This window comes from Trachymyrmex cornetzi, unplaced genomic scaffold, assembly GCF_001594075.2.
Source record: "Trachymyrmex cornetzi isolate Tcor2-1 unplaced genomic scaffold, Tcor1.1 scaffold1381, whole genome shotgun sequence".
Lineage (NCBI taxonomy): Eukaryota > Metazoa > Arthropoda > Insecta > Hymenoptera > Formicidae > Trachymyrmex > Trachymyrmex cornetzi.
The window spans coordinates 1-21,845 of NW_017295962.1; the positions used below are offsets into that span (position 1 = coordinate 1).

Here is a 21,845-nt window from a genome sequence, read left to right on the forward strand (position 1 = left end):
ATCACAGCGACCGGTGCTTAGGAGCTTTGTAGTCTCAAGCGCTGTGAGTCGCTCGTGTCCAATTGAACCGTGTCAAACTGGGTGCCACCCACGCAAATCGGATGCAGTGTGAATCCAGCATAAGAATAATAAGCGATTCCACTCATGTAAAATCACTGCGATTTTCCTGAGAAAACTCCACAGTTGAACAGCAGATGGCGTATATGTATAACACCTAATCTGATAGGCCCCGGAAAAAAATGTTTTATACATAATTATATAAAATTATCTTTATTATATATATAAAATTATATATACATGAAAAGAATTTTATATAAATATAATGTAATTGTATATAATTATAAAACTTTGTTCTCTGTTTCCTGTTCCTTTTATTGTGCGAAGCCCCTTATAGCTGTTCTACAATGTGCTTTTTGTTTACTGTTTCTTGCTGCTTGTCTCTTACCTTCTTGATCAAAACAAATAGAAACAAACAGCAAGAAACAAGAAACAAAAAGCACATTGTAGAACAATTGCTTAAATTTGATGGTACAGATATTTTAGGTTTTTCACAAAAAATGTTACGATGCTATGATCTTCATCTATAAAGATAGCATCTTCATCTGTAAAGATAGCCTTCTGCTTTTGATCTAATTGAATTTGTAGAATCTCATCTACTGCTATTGCACTAAGAATCAGTTTACAACTAATATTTAAATAATTTAAACAACGTCTGTATACATTGGAAGGTAAATTGTCATTCGAAAAAATCTAAAAATAAGAAAAAACCAATATTACTATTCCTATATTATGTATAATAAATATATAAATTTAAAAGTTTAAAAAGCACAAAATATCACGCAACATTTTAATTTACAGTGATCGATAAACATTTACTTATTTTTTCAGGAATATAGTTATCTTTGTGTTCAAATATTGTAATATAATCTAAAGACTTTCCTCCACGTAAACTGCATATTTCGAGTTTCTTGTAAAAAAGATTTACAGTTTTATCGAAATAGTCTATTTTTGTATCCATTATATCTTTAAATAAAATCAACAAATCCTCTGTTTATAAAATAAATTCTATTAAATAAATAAGAATGATAATAAATAATATCAAATTCAATGTTTTATTCTTATATAAACTGTATGATTTGATACAAAGTATGTTCTTAAATTAAGTATGTAATAAATATATTTTTCATATAATATTCTACGTTTACATACATATTGTATTACACATACCATTAATAATAATATATATTTAAAAAATATATCTGTGCAACAATAGGTTTTATATGTTTCGATCAAGGTTCATCATATTATCACGTCGCTCAATGTCCTTAAGCTCTAACATATCTGTTTTAAGATGCAATTTAATAATTTCTCTCCAAATGTCCATCCTATGCTGTTCATTATCGATCCCAATCCGTCTCAAGCTATTTTCATTTATTCTTAACAATGTCTTTCCTGTAATGTCGTGCTTAAAAGACAGAGAAGATTTTTTTTATTTTATGCTAAATATACATTCTCATCAATAAAAAAAAAATCTTAATGTATAATTAACGACATTCTACATGGAATTAGGCTCGGTCTCACAAACTTCGATTAAATTTCAATATTGTCAACTGCAAGACTGAAAATATAAGCTAATTTTCTGGCAGCTGTGAAGAACGATGTGATAATAATAGCACAGGTTCTTGTTAACGGCAATTTTCAATCATGAAAAAGCATTATACGAATCGGGTATGTACTCGGCGCTCCGCCAGAAAATAATGTTTTCAAGTCTTGCAGTTGGCAATATTTAATTGACCGATTAAGGCTACGATCCACTTGATGCTACAATTTTCTATAAAAAATTTCTCCTGCTTAAAATATTCTATAAAAACTATAGAAACATATGGAATTTGTATAGGTATTTATAGTTATCAATAATTTCTATAGTAGCGCACGAGAACGATTATAGAAATTATACAGTTATCAATAAGATCCTATGAGTATAATTTTCTATAGTGTTTTATTTATTAAACTCTTATCAACTTTAATGGTGTTTCATGTACAGTACCGACCTATAGGTATCTATGGTTTTCAAACTATGACAGTCGAAATATTCTTTATGGGAAAAAACTTATTGGCCGTTGGCTGACCAATGTGTTCCAACAGATTTTCTCTTATAAGTTTTTATGGTGAATTTACTAGAATTCGTCAATACTATGTGGAATTGCATGCATCCAGTGGTCTATCGATAATAATAGGAAATATCCCACTGTAATGCTTATAGTTTTTTAATTTCTTGGAAACAAAATTATGGTAGGTAATTATTTAGAAGACACTCCTCACCTTCAATTTCAATGAAATTATTCTCGACGCGTTTTTGCATGAAACAAAAGAAATCCGGTAATAAAATGTTGTGCCTAATCCCGCGAATCGAGATATTAAGCGTTAAAGTTGACGACTATTGTAGAAACCCCATGCGTTTTCAGAAATATGTACATGCATATAAATGTTCGACATATCTCAATCATGATGAATATATGATGTTAAAAGTATTTGATTTTTTATTTCTTATATTTACATTATTTTTGTATTTTGGTTTCTAATAGGTGTTAATCGAAGTGGAATCCCTATTGGAAAAAAAAAACTATTGGAAACTATACATTACTTCACATAGAAAATTATTAGGGATAGGGATTTACCGATTCAAAATGCTCATTAAAAACTATAGAACTTTTTCTATAGTTCTCTATAGTAAATTTTAAGCAGAATAATGTTTCGAAGCATTTTTTTATTAGATAATTAGTAAAATTCTTTCTTCTGATTGGTGCCCAGACTAGGGATTAACGATTACGATTGACGATTTCCCGGTTCTACTTCAACCAATCACGATGTAGAGAGTTCATCGTAATTGGCTGAAATAGAACCGGGCAACCGTCAATCGTAATTGTCAACCAGTAGTCTGATACTTCTCTTAATAACGCGGCAAATCTATGGAGAAGCAGGATTAAAAGCAAAATTTGAAAAACATACTTATGACAAAGTAAAAAACACTCACATGCAGAAACAGTTCATAGTATAGCTGATAATAGTCGCTGCAGTGTCGTCTCAGCCATTTCTGCACATCTAGTACATTCCATAAATATACTGGACGTGGTCGAGTTGTCTTGCTCTGGAAAAGGCAACAATTTCTGCATTGGCATAGTCGGGCCCTGGTGGAGCCTGGCGGCGCCAAAATACTTCTTTTCGAGAGCTTGGCGGCGCCAAGATATGTATTATACTTTTAGAGATGCATCGGACATTCCGGAAAATAGCCGGTATCCGATATTATGTTTGGCGCAGGTTATAACAAAGTAATACGTGAGGCGGTCGCTTGCAATAAGAGTTCTTAAGGCTCCTGACTATTCAGCCAAAAATTCTGCATTGACGGTAACGACACAGAGAATAAGACGGCAAAACCGGTAGTCATACATTCAAGCACGAACCATGTACACCCAAGGACTTCAATTCTTTTGTTACTACAATTCTCAGTTACTTTTTTAAAACTTTCAAAAATTCAAATTATTTTGTCTTTACGTCCAATTTAGTTGTAAGCAGACGTAAGGTTTAGCTGTGTCGTTAATCGCGCACGGACTATGAGCATTAATGTAAAAAGTTGATCATTTCTCAGATTGTGAAAATTTCCGAGAGAAAGAATCGAAGTCCTTAGGAGTACATGTGCTTGCCTTCGGCGTGCCGAGAGTGAACGAGACAGCGAGCTCGTTGTCACACTAATCGCTTGTTTCAAGCGACCAAAAATGCTTTCTCGGCAATCTCGGCCAATAAATAATCAATCGGATTCGGTCGCGGACTTTTTTCTGCCAGATTCTTTCCTTTCACACAAAAACGCGTCGAATAAGCCTAATTTCATCGAAATTGGAGGTGAGGTAGCTCTTCTGAAGAATGACCAAATTTGAGGTGACCGGGGTATCGTAAGAGGCTTCGAACAATAAAAGGAACAGGGAACAGTTCCTTTTATTGTGCGGAGCCCCTAAATCTTTATCCTAATTCATACTGTGTCATGTGTACGTACTTTGGTTACATGCGCATTGCACTGTGACCACAATATTTCGCGAAATTTAATACAAATGCAACACTAGCATCATTAGCTGTATATGTCAACAATGTAATTCTGTGAATCTGCCTTAAGACACAAATTCACTGCGAGATCTCGTTTATGCACAATTTCAATGTTCTTACTTTCGTTCTAATGCTGGGATTAACAACCTCCTCTACCATTGTACTTTAACTTCTTTAGTAACATGACATATCGGATAGAAGCGATGCACATTCGTCGCATTCAGCGAAAAGCCATAGAGAATGGACTGCGCGATCCACAGAACATATACAAAGAGAAGCGCAAGCTCTGTTATCTGTATTGAGTGATGGAAACAGAGAATAATAAAGACCTCAAGTGGTCTGGCAGAGAACTAATATCTTAAACCCATTCTACATAAAGGCCCGTCTACAATACACGGAGTAAGAAGTAAGAGTAAGAAATTGACCAATCACAGTCGAATGTGAGAAGAATAATCGACTGTGATTGGTCAATTTCTTAATCTTACTTCTTACTCCGTGTATTGTAGACGGGCCTTAAGACGCAGGTCGCAGGTCACAAGTGAAATGTATTTCAGATTGTAAAGTCGATTTTTTACATTAAGGCCCGTCTACAATACAAGGAGTAAGAAGTAAGAGTAAGAAATTGACCAAAACCTTAAGACGCAGGTCGCAGGTCACAAGTGAAATGTATTTCAGATTGTAAAGTCCATTTTTTACATTAAGGCCCGTCTACAATACAAGGAGTAAGAAGTAAGAGTAAGAAATTGACCAATCATAGTCGAATGTGAGAAGAATAATCTACTGTGATTGGTCAATTTCTTACTCTTACTTCTTACTCCGTGTATTGTAGACGGGCCTTTAGATGCAAGCCGATCACAAGTTTGTTGCGACAGGGGTAGCACTCAGTTGGACACGGCTCAATTGGACACGAGCCACTCACAGCGCTTGAGACTACAAAGCTCCTAAGCACCGGTCGCTGTGATTGGTGGTGTCCAATCGAGCCGTGATCAATCGGGATCACGCCCGTTCAGCAGACTCAGCAGTTTTGCAACCGTTTTGTGATTCTTCGCTGAGATACGACTATTCCTTTAAATCTAAAAGTATAATTCAATCAGCGCGACGAATCATAAAACGGTTGCAAAACTGTAGAGTCTGCTGAACGCAGCCATTCCTTCATGTAATCTCACCCTAATAGTATTTTATAGGTGCCTAAACTCTGTTTGGGGGAAATAAGTGTTAACGATCGTTACTGTTGGCGGCGCAGGATTCGAGGGTCGACGGGAGACCGTTTGAAAGAGATACGTTGCGTTGCAAATAAATTTTCGCGATGAGCCGATGTGAAGTGTGCAAGTTGTGAAAACGATTGGTGTCGATTGTGTGATACGACGAAAGTGTCGCAGATTGCAGGGCCGGTTCAACCGGCAACATCATGTTTCGCTCGAAGAAAGACGTTGATCGCCACGTGCAGAACGTGTTTTGCAAGCTGCGAAACGAGAACGAGGTGAGGTTACCGTTGCACTCGGGGAAACTCGGAAATTTTCTTTTTCCTTCCGACATTCGTTGCTTCATGGGTTTTCTTTTCTTGTCTCTATTTGCAAATTGTAACCTACATCAATACCAATAATGAGAACAGGTACTTTCGGTATGTTTCGATGCATCAAGCGACGACTGCTCAGCCATCCGGATATTCTAGTTTACACCGAGCACTTAATACTAGTACCTTCTATCATATTATCTTAGTTTCGGCGATACAATTAAAGAATGGTGTAGTAACCTGTAGTACGCCATATGCATCTAGATTAATAAAATATCCATATCGTACGTACATTTACACGTGCATTGCCGAAATTAAAACAACTTAATGGAAAGTTATTGGTTAATACGCGTATTAAGTGCTCGGTGTAAACAAGATCAATGTCAGCGGACGGAAACCTTTGAGTCATTCCAGACGAGAGCGCGACGTACTTGCCAATCATGGCGAATTTTCGCGGGAAACTATTCTTGTGCTGTCGATATCTCGACGAAAAGTTTTCTTTGAATTCTTATAATTTTTCATAATTTTTTAATTTAAATTTCAAAATTTCCGTTTTTTATATGACTGCAACTTTTTAGAAAATCTCTTAATATACATATCAGAGTACTTGTCAAAACGCTGATGAAGTGAATGTACATTTTTTCTAGAATTCTTTATTTAATTTCGAAATATTCTAAAATTTCTCGTTCTGTAATTTCCGAAAAAAAACTTATAGAATCTGAACAAGTCTAAGATATTTTTCAAAAAACTTCATAACAATAAAATGAATGTATATGAAAATGTATTAATTATAACGTAATATTGTATTAAATGATGAGTATACATTTTTTAATGTATTCTAAATTAACGATATAATGAAAAATCCTTAAAAATATTGATATGTAACATAAAATATGAAAATTTTTTCAGCAGGATACTGATGGCGATGAATTCAGATATCTTATCCAGTTGACTGCAGCTGTTATTCGTTCGTGTTTATCGTGACATGGTCGTTAGGTGCAAACTCATCCTCTGTGTTTGCTTAATATTTATATGGTATTCTTAATCGGGTTTAATAACATCTGTAGTTATGAAACTAACCAATCACAGTTGTTCTATTCTTCCAAGGGACAGTTATGATTGGCCAATTTCATAACTATGGATTATTAAATCCGATTAAGCGTGCTGTGCAAATGTAGTCAATTGCCATCTTTTAAACTAAATTTTTGTTGCAATGAAAAAAATTATAACAAATTTCAAAATATATTGAGTTTGGATTGTAGAATCTAATACTCGTCGGTATCTGTGATTCTTGTTACAGAAAAATCTTCGTTGTTACAATGTTGCCAAACTGTATTATCAAGTAGGTGATTATGAGTCCACAAAAAGATATGTATTTAATTACTTAGAGATACGAGATAGTTCTGCCAGTGCACATAAGTTGTTGGGTCAGGCTTATGAAGCACTTGGTCAAAAGGAAGCAGCTTTTAACGAGTACAAAGTTTCCCTCGAACTTGAAGGGAGGCAAGATGATTTGGTCTTGAAAAGTAAGAAGCTGACGCTTTTATATTTACTTCTTATTGTCCTTTCAACACTTTATGTCAATGTAACATTTAAACTTTCTTTTTTTGCTTTTTTTTTTAGTATGCGAATTATTGGTTGACATGGACATAGGAATGGATGTTACTAAACTGAAGTATTGGGTAGAGAGAGCTGACAAACTATTTCCACATAATCCAGTAATTTTTCAATTAAAAGAAAAACTTTTGACTATAGAGAAACCAAACAACAGCAGTGAGGATCTTGAGGCACTTATCGCATGTAAGTAATTATTATTATGAAATAGAATAATTAAAGAACGGAGAATTAACAGGTGAAATTTTGTAGCTGAATTGGCTGCAAGACCGACTGATGTGCAACTTCGTATCAAATTGTTAAATTATTACATGTCGGAGCATAGATTGGATAAAGCTTATGAGCATGCCATTAGTGTAGAGGCCACTGTCCCTCATAAGGACAGCGTTGTGTGGTATCAACTGTTGTACGAATTATTAACAAAATATAAAGAGACTAAATCTCTTGACTGGTCTTTTTGGTTGTTCTATATATCTGTATCTGATAAATATGCGGGACTATGTCTTAAGGAGCAAGGAGGTGAAACGAAGAAAAGCATTCAAGAGGCAGCTCAAGCAGTATTTAAGTAAGTGTATCAATATGTCTATAAACTAAATTGTATTTTATAATGTGGTAATAAGTGAAACAGTGATAAAACTAGCTCTAGATATAATATCTGTAGAATATACCTTACATATTTTAGAAATAAAGTAATTGCGTTTATTTGTTTTTCATATGTTTATTTTTATGATATATTTATGAAACAAATATTATGATTCAGTTTTGACCAAAATATGAACGAGATGAAGTCAAAAAACTTTTCTAAACAACACACCTTTACGGAGCACTTGTTTACGCATATGTGGGGCCAGTTACACTTCCACTTGGCGTGTTTGCTATTACGCAAAACGAAACGCGAACAAGGCAGTTGGAACGAAGCAGGAAGACTGTGCTCACCGCTGTTATTAACTGCATTACATGTGGCCCCATTGGAAAATCGTATGCGCATACAATTAGAGGATGAATTTAAGAATCAATTCAATATGTGGGCAATAGAGGCAGCATATCGATGTTGCCAAGCTGGTATGTGAGACAAATTATCCTGTAACGGGGTATTTACTACGAGAAACATGGAAAACATGGAATTTTCAGATCTTTTTTATTCTTAAAGTGGTTGTATCGCAAACATTATTTAAAAATGACTTTTAAGATTTGTTTGAAACTTACTATTTGAAGATAATGATATTCTAGTGTTTCCTGTAACTTGATATTTAAAATATCTTCGTTTTCGATGATACGAGAAAATACCACGGGGGAAAATGGTTTGATTCGAAAGGATATATATTATAATGAGCAAAAAATTACTATATTTTTAAGTGTCTAACTTTTACTAACGGTTTTATATTCTCTATTTTAATAGGTTACGTTCTTCAAAATTATGCTAGGGATGATACGAAAAAGCTGATGGATAGAATTGATAAATTTTGCACAGGACTCTGGAGAGAACGGATTTATCAGGTACGAATCGCGCTTCATACAAATCTTGATAGTGAAACTATCTTGATGTACATTTAATGTGGCTTTTCTTTTGCAGAGAATTTTTGTAACCCGAATACACCTTGATCATATAAGGAATTCATTTTTTTGCCATCATTCAGCTCCTGATCCACCTTTACGCATGTGTACTGCAAATCAGTTAAGGACTTATAGTCAAAGTACGTTTATTATTCCTTCTGTTTTTAGATTAAAATACGCAAGGATAATATCAAGAATTTTATACTTATTTTGCAGTTTATTAATTTGCATAACAAGTATATCGCATTTGTTTTTGTTATTAGATAAGAAGGATAATTGTTACAATTAATAATATCAAATTACACTTAGAACTCTAATTCTGAGTTCAATTTTACAATAGCTGCAATAATGTACAGAATAAGTATACCGTCACACGGTGGAAAACAATTTAAAAAAAAAACAATAGACACTAATTTTTTGTTTGCAGTCGCACAAGAGGTGTGGCCTGATTCATTGCATCATCAAATCTGGCTTGGAATGGAGAATCGGCCTCAGAACAAAGATGCTCCGTATCCAGATCAAACCTCGCGCGTATTCCCAGCATTACAGTTTTCGGTATTTAACACGAATCAAGCGGCACCCGACAGCTTGTGTCTCATCGATATCGATGCGTTCCTCAACGCATCGATACTCTGCTCATCCGCTGTTCTAGAGGAGCAGCAACTTGGTAGCTTTGTGAATCCAGAAAAATTACCGACATTGCCTATCGATCTTACCACGACGCTATCCACAAGTAATCAAGAGAAATGGTGGTCGGCGGCATACAAGATGTACTCCAAGCGAGAGGATGTAGACGGTGATATCGGTGAATTACGACAAGAATTGCAACAGGGATTGGGAATAATTCGCTGCATTGGCAACCACGGCATGCATCCAGTGTTATTGGTACATTTGGCACGCATGTTTCATTATCGTGCGAAAATGATGAAGGAGAAAGATGAGGCGAATGGCTACATCCCTAGATGGGAGGCACGCTCCGAACTGTACTGGACCGCCGCTCTACCGCTGTTAGAGAGGCTACAGAATAATCAAACATTACGTATATCTCCGTCGAAGTTGTTCAATTATCAGGGTAAAGAAATGAACAATTTTGAACTGACGAATGCGCTTGAGGAAGGCAAGTTGCTATTGGCCCAGCGACTCGTACGCGATAAACAGTACGAGCAGGCAATCGACGCGTTGCAGGCGCTTAAATGCCCGGAGGCGTCATTTCAGCTGGCGCAGATTTACAAAATCTTTGCGGACGAGATAGTGGATTCCACGCCCCGTGAAAGTTTAACGTCAGAAATGCGATCGCAACACATCATAATGCTGTCAAAAGCGAGAAACTGCTTTTATCTTACGCTCGACCGACTCCGTAGTCCGGGCACGAATCCTAAACACCCACTGAACTCCGAGCTCGGCACTCACATCACTGATATTGAGAATGAGTTGAAGAGAATAGATCCGGATCTAGGAAGGGGCGATTTGAGTAGAAACGATATCGATGGTATATCCGATGAGAGTTATTCGCCCACTCACAGCGCTGTGGATCAGGCGGTCACGAATCCGACGTTACCGATGTTGACGACACTGACTGGTTCGAACATGCTAAGCACTCCTCAGAGGAACATTCATCGGACGCCAAAACACGCTAGCACACCGTGCAGATTGCAGGATTACTTGAATTTATCAAAGAATCGCACGGAGGCACGTCCAAGCCCAGAGCGCCTTGATGCTCAAATACGTCAAATTATGCAGTCTCGGGACAACGAAATACAGGATATGATGGAGCAGATGAAAAACATGATGACACAAATGAAAACGTTGACCGAGAAAATGGACAATCTGACGAAGGAAGTAGTGGAATCGCGCAAAGAAAATCAAAAGCATCAGCAGCAGCAGCAACAACAACAGCAGCAGCAGCAGCAGCAACAACAACAGCAGCAGCAGCAGCAGCAACAACAACAGCAGCAGCGTGTACAGCAGCAACAGAGTGTAAATCCCGCTGTTGATCCTGAAGACTTCTACGTCCTTGACGATGATGAGTACGTCGATTTAAACTATCAGAATCAACCGACTGGGCCGGCGTCTTCGATTTCCGGTAACATATTTACACCGCAGCATGCTCGGCACCCTTATTCATCGCTGATGTATCCTTCAGCAGCAACCGCATTTCAGTATTATCAGGGAGGATTACCATTCCCCGATCCAAACACTCAGGCAGCCATATCATCTCTTTATCCACACACCGTTTATCCTATGCCCATGCTATATCCTAATCAGACAAAAGTGCCGGATAATCCGCTGCAACAAGGCCTCTTCGCATCGACGCTTTCCTCGCAGCTGCCCGATCTCATGTCGGCAACCGCGACGAATCCATCGTTACAAATGTCGTTGAAGCAGAAAATCGAAACTCCATCACGAACTAAGTCCGAAGCTACAACAATGACGGCGACAACTACGACGACAACGACAATTATCAAAGATGCGCCGGTGAACAAAGCACTTCCTGTGAATGTGGTCATCACGACATCCGACACGCTACCAACCACGGTGCCATCTACTCAACCGACCCTGAGTGTCACTATACCACCGCAATATAGATTAGGAGGTGGAGTAGCTGTCACTTTCTCTACTACGCCTATAACGACAATGACAATGACGACAACAAAATCGCCATCTTCCAATGTACCGCATTGCTATCAGATTCCCATGCCTCTGCAAGCCACTATACCGACCACTGTCAACTTACCACCAACCTCTTCTTATGTAACTCCAGCCAACATCAATGCGCCGCCGATCTATGTCAATCTAACAACATCATCGTCTATTGTCACTGTGACTCATACAACTAGCAGTAGTACTTTACAAAACGTTCATAATAATGCTACTAATAGTAGTAAGATACATGACAAAACCGACAATACCTATGAGTCAATTGAATCGCCGAATACATCCACAGAGGTGTGCGAGCAGGAGCATGATCCGATACCGAACTTTATACCCGTCATACCATTGCCTGCAAAGGTGAAAGTCACCACTGGTGAAGAAAACGAGGATACTCTGTATTGCGGTCGGGCAAAACTGTTTCGCTTTGTTGATAAAGAATGGAAGGAACGCGGCGTCGGTGACGTGAAACTTCTGCGCAATACAGAAGGTAAAGTGCGCCTGCTTATGCGTCGCGATCAGATCCTGAAGATCTGCGCGAATCACATGCTGAGGCCCGACATGGAGTTGAGTCCAATGACGAACAACAACAAGGCTTGGTTTTGGGTCGCTAACGATTTCGCTGATGAGGAAGTGAAGCTGGAGAAATTTTGCATTAGATTCAAAACCGCAGAGGAAGCAATGACGTTCAAGGAGGCTTTCGATCAGGCCAGATTTAGTTTATCTGCAACATCTCCGGAAAAGGCGTACAAAATCAGTGAGAAAGTTTTCACTGCTTCTTCTAGCGACAAAGACTCGTTCAAGACTCAAAAATCACAATTAACACAACAAGATAAGATAAGCTCAACAACGGAAGTGGTTTTTTCTGACAAATCGAAATCCGGTATGACAACGTTAGGAGGATTTTCCTTCAGTTCTAAACCTATTATTCAAGAAGTCAGCGACACGAAAGCAGATGACTCTAAGAAAATCGACGAACCACCGAAAGTCAGTCCATTCAGCGGATTTTCGTTTACCACCAAATCAATCAATAAATCCGAAACGAAAATCACGACCGCAACTGCAACAAGCGCCGTCTCGATGCCATCTGTGAGCTTTATCTTCGCTACGACTTCAACAACAAATTCGCAGTCGTCTGTTGTGAGCACAGCTTCCAATGAATCACCGATGTTTGCCTCATCCACAACAACCGGTCAGAATTCTACAACCTTAAGGAGACCTCGTTTGCCACCACCCGGCGCCATTAAGCAAGGATCGTCTAACAACGAAATACGACCACAGACTGAAAATGAGCACAAGTTATTTGTCGGAACAGCGAGCCTTCAATGTCAATCTGTCAACGGTACCAACGCCATGCAGTGGAAAAATAAGGGTACAGGATCAATGATGCTATTATTGAACGTAAAATCCGGCAAGCTTCGCTTGTTACTGACGGATGACGGAAGCTCCAAGATCTATAGTCACGGAATTCCGTCGGATATGGCGTTTACATACAAGAATGGCACTACAGTTGTTAATTGGACTGTTCCTGGAAACGTTAAAGAACCTGGTAAGACCTGGACGTTACACGCCGCGACCTTCAACACGTCGGAACTGGCGTCACAGTTTTACAATGCCGTGTCGAGCTGTCAGCAGAAGCTAGCTAAAGGCAGTAGTCCGAACGAAGTCGCGAAGGCACTCGAAAAGAAAGTTCAGATGTCGGGCGAGAGCAACAATCAAAACGTCACGGAAGCGAAGCCACCGTTGTCGGAATTATTTAAACCACCAACTGGTTCTTGGGAATGTACTAGTTGTTACACTAGAAATAATTCCACGGATATGAAATGCTTAGCTTGCGAAGCTCCGTCATCTTCTGCGACGAGTAATAAGAACGTTTCCGCAGTTACTAGTAAACCCATTGATTCCAAAATACCGTTGTCGGAGCTATTTAAGTCACCCGCCGGCTCCTGGACTTGCACAGGATGTTACATTGTCAATTCCGGAACAAACGCCTACTGCGTCGCCTGCGATAGTTCCAAGGACCCATCGCAACCGCCTAAGCCGCAGCAGGCTAATATCTTCCAGATGAACGCATCATCTTCCGGCGTAATGCCTATGACCACATTCTCTTTCGGCATTCCCAAAGACACCGCCAAGGAAACGACCATCACTGGTTTTAGTTTCAGGATGTCACAGGACAAGAGCGCAAGTGAGATCGTGAAGACTCCATCTAAATCCGAGGAAACTACGGGCACCAATTTCATGTTCGGTATGCCGGTGAAAAGCAGCACCACATTAAACACAGGCGATTCACCGTTTACGTTCGGCTCACCCGCTAAGTCCTTCGGCTTTAATTTTATGGCCAAGTCACCGGCTAAATCGCCTGGCGGCGGCGGTGGCGAGATCAGCGAAGACGAGGTGGTTGAAAGTGAAGATGTCCACTTCTCGCCAGTTATACCGTTGCCGGACAAAGTCGAGGTGAAAACTGGCGAGGAGGATGAAGAGATGCTCTATAGTCATCGAGCGAAACTCTTCAGGTTCGACACCACGGTGAAGGAATGGAAGGAACGTGGATTGGGTGATATTAAGCTGCTGTGTCACAAAGAGACCGGGAAACTGCGGCTGATCATGCGTCGGGATCACGTATTAAAGTTATGTCTAAACCATATACTTTCCAATGAGTTAGAGTTCACATCGAAGGACGAGAAAACATGGCTGTGGACCACTGCGGATTACAGCGAAGGCGAGATTGAATACATGCAATTCGCTTGCCGCTTTAAGACATCCGAGATCGCAGCAGATTTCAAAAAAGCGATTGATGACGCCAGGAAAAATATTAAACTGGCCGCCACTATCAGCAGTAGTGAGAAGATAAGTAAATCCATGACGAAAACGATCAGCTCACCAGTCAAAGAGATCGAGATTGTTTACGAGGCGAATGTCACTCCGGAAGAGAAAGCAGCCGCCTTAAAGTTGCAGCTACCAGCAAACTTTTATTCTTACAAGCAAAAAGAAAACTGCCCCGGCTGCAGAGGTTGTAGGAAACCGAGCATAGCGCTATATCCAGATACCGCTGGGCAAGACACGACGAAGTTTATGCCGGAAGAAAAAAAGATGACAACGCAATCGAAAGACATCTCAAGCTTGGGTATAAGTTCGTTGAGCGATCCTGAGAGTATCAGTGAGATTACTCGGAACATAACGCAATCTGCGTCTGTGAAGAATGGATTCTCTTTCGCGACATCCACCGCGACGTCTAAGTCTTCGGCTACTCCCAATATCGACAGCTCCACGATGAGCTTTGGTACTGGCGATTTGAAGTTGTTTAACGACAAGAAAACCACGACTTTCTCATTCGGCATGAATCCTCAGTTCGGTACTAACGAAACGATGGAAAAGACAACAGCGACGACGACATCGAGTGTCTCGCTTGAAAATCTCAAGATCTGTAGTTCTTCAAATGCTCAAACGACGCAGACAACTGCTTTCGATGCGACTAACACAGCCGGAAAAAGTCCGATATTTGGTCAAGCTGCATCGACGGCATCCATATTCAAGCCGTCTACTTTTTCTTTCAATTCCGACACGAACATTTTCGGCGGCGCCTCAAAAACCTCGCCGAAAACGGCAATCTTTAATAAGGACAGCGGTAACAGTTCCGTTTCTTCTTCCATTGCTACCGTAGCTATTACGGCAAATTTTGTTCCGAAAACATCGACCGTAATCACTACGTCGACAATCGCATCCAATCAGTCCTCTAACTCGGTATTCGGCGTCAACTCCACGCCTTTCTCTAAAATGACGCTTGGTAGCAATAGTGCTTTGCCGTTCAGTGATTCTACAACGACGACAAACATCTTCGGCGGAATGACCGCAACGACGAATTTGTTCAGCGGAACAACGGCGTCAGCAACGACAAATATCTTCGGTGGGACGACGGTGGCGACGACTGATCCTTTCGGCAGGACGACGGCACCAGTAACGACAAATATCTTTGGTGGAACGACGGCGGCAACTGCAAACGTTTTTGGTACGGCAACAAATGCGACGAATGTTTTTGGTGCGACGGCGACAGTTTTCGGATTAAAACCATTGGATGACGTTCAGAAAAATGAGGATAGTCCCAGTTTCTTATCGGCAAATAACATGTCATTTTCGGCGCTTGCTGCGACGGCGGTGCAACCGGAGGCCTTTAAAGTCGGTATGTCATAACGTCACGTAGTCAGAAAAGCTATTGCTACTCAAATAAATATGAACCGAATAGTCTGAAATTATTTCCCAGCGTGATAACTTGTCTATCTTATTAAAAGCATCAACTTTTCTCAAATGTTTCCTCTATTTTTTTTGTGCAAGACTTTTAGTATTTTAACTTTCGAATTGATACTTCTTTCAGATCCTAACTTTACGTTCGCTGGCGCGGGATCATCGGTGTTTGGTTCGAAATCCATTACATCACTGAATAGTTCGACGACGATTCGAAACACATCGCGCGAAGAACAAAAAGAAGAAAACGATGAAGACGATGGCGAAGTAGATAATGAACAGGAGCACGATCCTCACTTTGAACCTATTGTACCTTTACCAGATACCATTGAAGTCCGAACTGGCGAAGAAGATGAGGAAAAAGGTAGCCTAGATATTTTTGTTTATCATTATTTTCAATTGGAATCTTTCAACTTGATACAAGGAGATTTGTTTGAAGAATTATATATTTATCAATGTAGTTAATGTTTATATTAACTTAGTAAATCATTTATATGAAATTAATTTAATATTAATATATGTTTATGTGATACGGACAAAAAGTTCATGCACTGAATTTTTTTCTGCTAATGTAGCAACACTGTGGATTTTTATGGTGGCGTGGCATGTAGTAAGAATGAACACGTTCAGTACAAGTTTGATCACTAACGATACGATTGCGCATGCAGCTTTTTGTGTAAATAATTGTGAGAATAGTTTTTGTACGCCATCAGAATGAAGCGTGATGTTTTAACAAAACAGAATCAAATTTCTTGTGAAACTTGGGAAGAATTCGATGGTCAGAAATTCGTAGTCAGACCATCTGTAGCATTTCATGAATCTCTAGCCTATTCCCGAGTTAATAAATGATTAATTAATATTAATATTAAATTGTATAATATATTATAGGACTGTATATATGTGTGATAACATAAACTATAGAAATCAAAACCTTAAACGGTCTAGTTAGATCTTAAATGCTTGTATGATTCTTGTGTGAATTTATATACTACGTATGTAGTCCTTAGACACGCGCGCCCAAATGATTTTTCGGTCTTGAAACGCTAATTCTACTAAACTACCGCAGTAATATCATGAGTTAAATTGACTAGCAATTTAACAAATTTTTTATGCTTATTCGCATCTTCGAAACGATCTTAATAATGTTGAATGATATATTAAAATCTATAAATAATTAATTCTTATTGCGAAAAATATATTACCTCGGCCGGGAGTCGAACCCGGATCTCTTGCATTCCGTCCGGGTTCGACTCCCGGCCGAGGTAATATTTTTGTTAACTTAAGAACGTTTGAAGAAGAGGCAGTATTCGCCATTCACTTTCAAGGCTATTCGAATTCTGTTTTCTAAGCTGTTTTTTTTTATTCGTTCACAGTGTTCTGCCAAAGAGCCAAGTTGTACAGATATGACAATGCCACGAAGGAGTGGAAAGAGCGTGGCATCGGTGAAATGAAGATCCTGCATCATGTAGGTCATGGCAGCTATCGGTTGCTGTTACGTCGGGAGCAAGTGCACAAGGTCGTCTGCAACTTCCTGATCACTCCCGACGTAGAGTTCCATCCGCTTTCTACATCAAACCAGGCTTGGATGTGGGCCGGCATGAATTATGCCGAGCAGGAACCCTGCGCCGAACAGTTAGCGATTAAATTTAAATCGTCCGATTTGGCCCGGCAATTCAAGGCACATGTCGATAACATTCAGCAAGAATTGCGCGAGAAGAGAATTGCTGAAGGTAGTAGTTAACTCACGAGATTATCAAGTTGCACACTTCTACTCGTTCGTTGATTCTATTCGTTGCTGCTATCTGTACAACGCTAAGCATTTGAAAATGCATACGTTTCTAATGTTAAACGAAATAATGTTATTTGATTATAAGATATTTGATTATGATATTTTATGAATTTTATGATTAATTGATTTTGTAAAATCATTACTTATGCTATATTAAACGACTGCAATAATTTGTTTTATTCGAAATTTATTGTAAACTTTATCAATCACAATAAACTATTATGCATCTTGCACATGTGTCTGCTTTTTCAAATTATATTTGAGAAAAATTCGGTTATACCTGTAGCTGTTATTTGTGTTTCACGACATTGTAAAGTTTGCTATGAATGGCCCTGTAAAAATACGATCGCATGCTTTTCAATGATATATATATATATATATATAGATGTACACTCTCTAATTAAATCTATGCATATGCTCTACTTGAATTTTTGAGCATAAAGTCTCATATCGTATTAATTTATATCCAAACAGGTGAAAGATGCATCGGACAAGCGGAGAACAGTGAAGAACATGACCGAGGTCATGGTGTGGATGAGGAAGAAGAGGATGACGAAGATGAGGAGGAAGATGAAGAGGACGATCAGGAGATGCTTCCTATAATCGAGAAACGTGCCACTGTATTCGCGAGATGGCCGGATGACAATAAGTGGGAGAGTGTGGGCTTAGGAAATCTAGCAATTCATTACGATTCCGAGATCTACGCGGAGAGAATCGTCTTGAAGCTCGACGACTCGGAAGACTACGCGAGCAACACCATTATCAGCATAGATACAGTGATGCGGGTAATGTATTCACACATATTCGAGATATACTGCGAATTTATTTTTCTTCTGCTAATCTTAATAACATTTAAGTAAAGCCTACGTTTTCTTTATGATAACTTATACTAAAAAAACATTTATATTTGAATATATACGATTTATAAGTAATTTACAGAAGGATAATTATTTACATTGAGGGACACTGCACCAGTGACCTTGATCTTGATGTATATATTATAGAAAAAATTTGTAATTTTGATGCATAGTGCAAAAAGAATTTATATATACCGGGTGTTTCAGACCACCACATCCCTTTTACCTTCGCAAGGTCAATCGTAAAAGTGTGCAGACGAAAGTTGTAAGGTTTAAAAAGATCCATTTACTGATCTTATCAGTTTAACTTTAAGTGGCGTTACCAAGGTCAGGTCAAGGTCACGTCGATTTTTTTAAATGAAACGCCCAACTTTTTATTTAATAGCTGATATCGAAAGCTTTTCAAAACACTATAATAAAATTATTTTTCATTCAGTACATTTCAAGTTATAAGGCTTGAAAGTTACAGTACCGCCGGCATTAGCATTACGCAAGGTGTCCGACCGACTGCTAAAACCTCTTGAATGTTATTCAAGATCATGTTCTGGATAACATTTGTCAAGCCGTTGGAGATTGTACTTCTTATTTTCCTTTTTACGTAAAAATGAATTTTTAGTGCAAAAATGAAAATAAGAATAATCTTCAATGGCCTTGATCTTGATAAATGTTATCCTGAACAATGTTCAAGAGGTTTTAGTCGTCGGTTGGACACCTTGCGTAATGCTAATGCTGGTGGTACTGTGACTTTCGAGCCTTATAACTCGAAAAGTACTTAATGAAAAATAACTTTATTATAGTGTTTTAAAAAGTTTTCGATGTTGGTTATTAGATACTGAAATAAAAAGTTAGGTGTTTTATTTAAAAAAATCAATGTGACCTTGATCTGACTTTAGCGACGCCACCCAAGGTCAACCTGATAAGATCAGTAAATAGATCTTTTTAAATCCTATAACTTTTGTCTGAACACTTTCGCGATTGGACCTTATTCTACGAAGATAAAAGGGATGTACGGGTGGTATGAAACGGTGCATGCATTTGTAAAAATAAATATAAAAAAGGACTGTTAGTTGCATAGTTTAGTTATATACGTTTTCGAAATTACGATCACTTAAACTGGCATAATAATCAGGAGACATTTAAAAGCTATTAAGTATATTTTCTAACATTAATAATTGTAATTATATTTTTGAAGAATGTTTATCTCAGAAATAACCGCTCATGTCTTCTAAACACTGACTATGCAATCAGCCAAGTTTTCTACTCTTTCATAATATTCATTTTCGTGAGTTCATAAATGTATACCCTTTTTGCACTAATACTAATGAAAATGCTGGATTTTCTTTTGTACAATAGAGTTTAATTAATTTTGTTTTGTTTATTCGTTACAAAATAATAGCCATTCAACAATTTTCCAATAGTCACCTTATAGTTGACTGTTCATATTTTTATATTTTCTGGAGTTGAGTGTATTGTCTTGTTGAATGTATTGTAGATTAACAATATGCAAAGAACTGCATATATTTTTGCTAATGTATATTGTTATATTTCTTATTCTCTGTTCTCTCTTATATTCACAAAGGTGGAAGGCAAAGAATGTATTTGGAGCGGAATCGATTACGCCTTGGATCCTCCAGAGCGTAGAGTTCTGAGGGCAGTCTTCTCGTCGGTACAAGCGGCGCAACAGATGCATACTTTCTTTGAAGATGTAAGTAAAGATTGATCAAATGATTATATGTAAGGCAAGGTTACATATTATGTTACACATATATATTCTACAATTGAGGAAACGAGATGTACAAGAAGAGGTGTTTTTTACAGGGAGTGGACAGCGCAAAACAAGCCGGTGTCGTCGAATATCATGAAGAAGAGTGAAGATTTTTAGCTAATATAAATAGCTGCTAATTGACTGTTGTTACATAATTCATTACCTTCCTATAAGTTAGCGTAAATGTGAATTAAACGGGTTGTTTCATGTCGTTCTTCTCTTGTAAGTAAGGGAAATTGTATAAAAAAAGTGAAACGAAAAAAGGAAGCTGTATGATTTTTACGTACAGCTTCCTTTTTCTTTTCTCTCTTTTTTTTTAGACAAAACAAATTTGACAAATATAATTGTCTGTATATGCACACGAATGCAAGTGCAAGTTCCCGTAGTAATAATTTATGCAAAAAATATACTTATTTATATAGTAATTGCACAAATTGGAAAAAAGGTAGATCAAGCATTACGATGTTTAATTTGTTCGTTTATTTTTATACTAGTCTATATAAAAATAGTTTCCTGTCTTTTTTTTTTTTAATAAAATATGTGCCAAAACTGAAAATCGTTTTCTACTTTGTAATGAAAGTACTATTTCCGTAGCTATACTGATAACTTTTTAAAAAACTCAGTTATTTTTAATCATTTCGAAACTATACACTTTGAAGTGAACATTTACGAATATCTTGGTAAGAATCATACGTTACATGCTGACAACGACCATTAAGCTAATAGCATAAAAACAATGTTCAATGCGAATAATTTTCTACTAATTATTATTACATTGAAGAGATGGTCGATATTACGTTTGATAGGTTACGAAGAGTTGCAACACCAAAATTAACAACTATAGTAAATACTACTGATCTTATATAGTTACATTCTGACTTGTCTTATATAATTACATTCTGATAAAGCGTAATATTGTATCTCTTGGACTGAAATAGAAGTTGTCACATAAGAAGATATGTGTAGACCATCGATATGACATATGTAATATGTAACGTAAAAGTATTAAATATTTGATCAAAATTTTGTTTTAGAAACTATTTTCTCAGGTAAGTGATGTTTCCCATATATTAAAATCTTAACATCAAGTTACGTAAACCGCAGACTAAAGCGTAAAATACCTCAAGACTTACTCTCAAAATATAGATATATTTATTATACATAGATAAGAATCAACGGATTCTTATCTCGTAAATCTTTTTACATTCATATTGTCAAATATATCCTTAAAGAGATTGTAAAGGTATGTATAAAACACATTAATTAATATATACGCTTTAAACAAACTACATACATGTTAAAGTTGTGTTCATAACATTCTGTTTTTATTAAGTAACACATTTTTATAGATTATTTATTTTATTTGATATTAGGTAGTTTAATTGTTACAAAAATTTTTTAAATAATAAAAATTAAATTTTTTTATAGAAATATTTTAAGTATAAAAATGACTTGTGCAAAGTTTCATTGAGATTCACCAATTAGTTTATAACATAAATATTTTGTTTATTTACTGAATAATTAATGTATGCATCTCTCAATGTAACTTTACATAAATATTTTTGAATTCATAAAGTATATAAAAAAATGGAGACTTTTATCATTATTTATAATACATTTTCATATATTTCTATTAAAAGTATTTATAAATTAAAAAAAATATTTTTTATTGAAATAATTTCATCCAGATGATCAACTGTCTAATTTTTTGTATTACTTATAATTAAATGCAATTCAGAATAATCTGTAATTTTTCAAATAATTCTT

The 21,845-nt window shown here is 37.3% G+C and overlaps 2 protein-coding genes across 4 annotated transcripts; one reads left to right on the forward strand and one right to left on the reverse strand.

Moving 5' to 3' along the window:
• Positions 1-1,235: 1,235 nt before the first annotated feature.
• ave (sterile alpha motif domain-containing protein aveugle) lies at positions 1,236-4,375 on the reverse strand. The gene is made up of 3 exons (XM_018522940.1): positions 4,216-4,375; positions 3,035-3,148; positions 1,236-1,465 (listed from the first exon to the last, which is right to left on the reverse strand). The coding sequence occupies exons 1-3, from the start codon at positions 4,252-4,254 to the stop codon at positions 1,277-1,279; spliced, it is 342 nt and encodes a 113-aa protein (XP_018378442.1). The 5' UTR covers positions 4,255-4,375; the 3' UTR covers positions 1,236-1,276.
• Positions 4,376-5,348: 973 nt separating this feature from the next.
• LOC108757351 (E3 SUMO-protein ligase RanBP2) lies at positions 5,349-20,610 on the forward strand. Of its 3 annotated transcripts, XM_018522943.1 has the most exons (14): positions 5,349-5,575; positions 6,909-7,134; positions 7,232-7,408; positions 7,475-7,787; positions 7,983-8,284; positions 8,622-8,719; positions 8,796-8,916; positions 9,204-10,648; positions 10,694-15,605; positions 15,798-16,031; positions 17,041-17,400; positions 17,931-18,241; positions 19,893-20,018; positions 20,132-20,610. In XM_018522943.1, exons 1-14 carry the CDS (start codon positions 5,504-5,506, stop codon positions 20,183-20,185), a joined length of 8,751 nt encoding a protein of 2,916 aa, XP_018378445.1. In that variant the 5' UTR covers positions 5,349-5,503; the 3' UTR covers positions 20,186-20,610. The 3 variants fall into 3 exon arrangements, with proteins under 3 accessions (XP_018378445.1, XP_018378443.1, XP_018378444.1); XM_018522941.1 differs by having other exon boundaries at positions 9,204-15,605; XM_018522942.1 differs by having other exon boundaries at positions 9,204-15,605; positions 17,041-17,397.
• Positions 20,611-21,845: the final 1,235 nt, after the last annotated feature.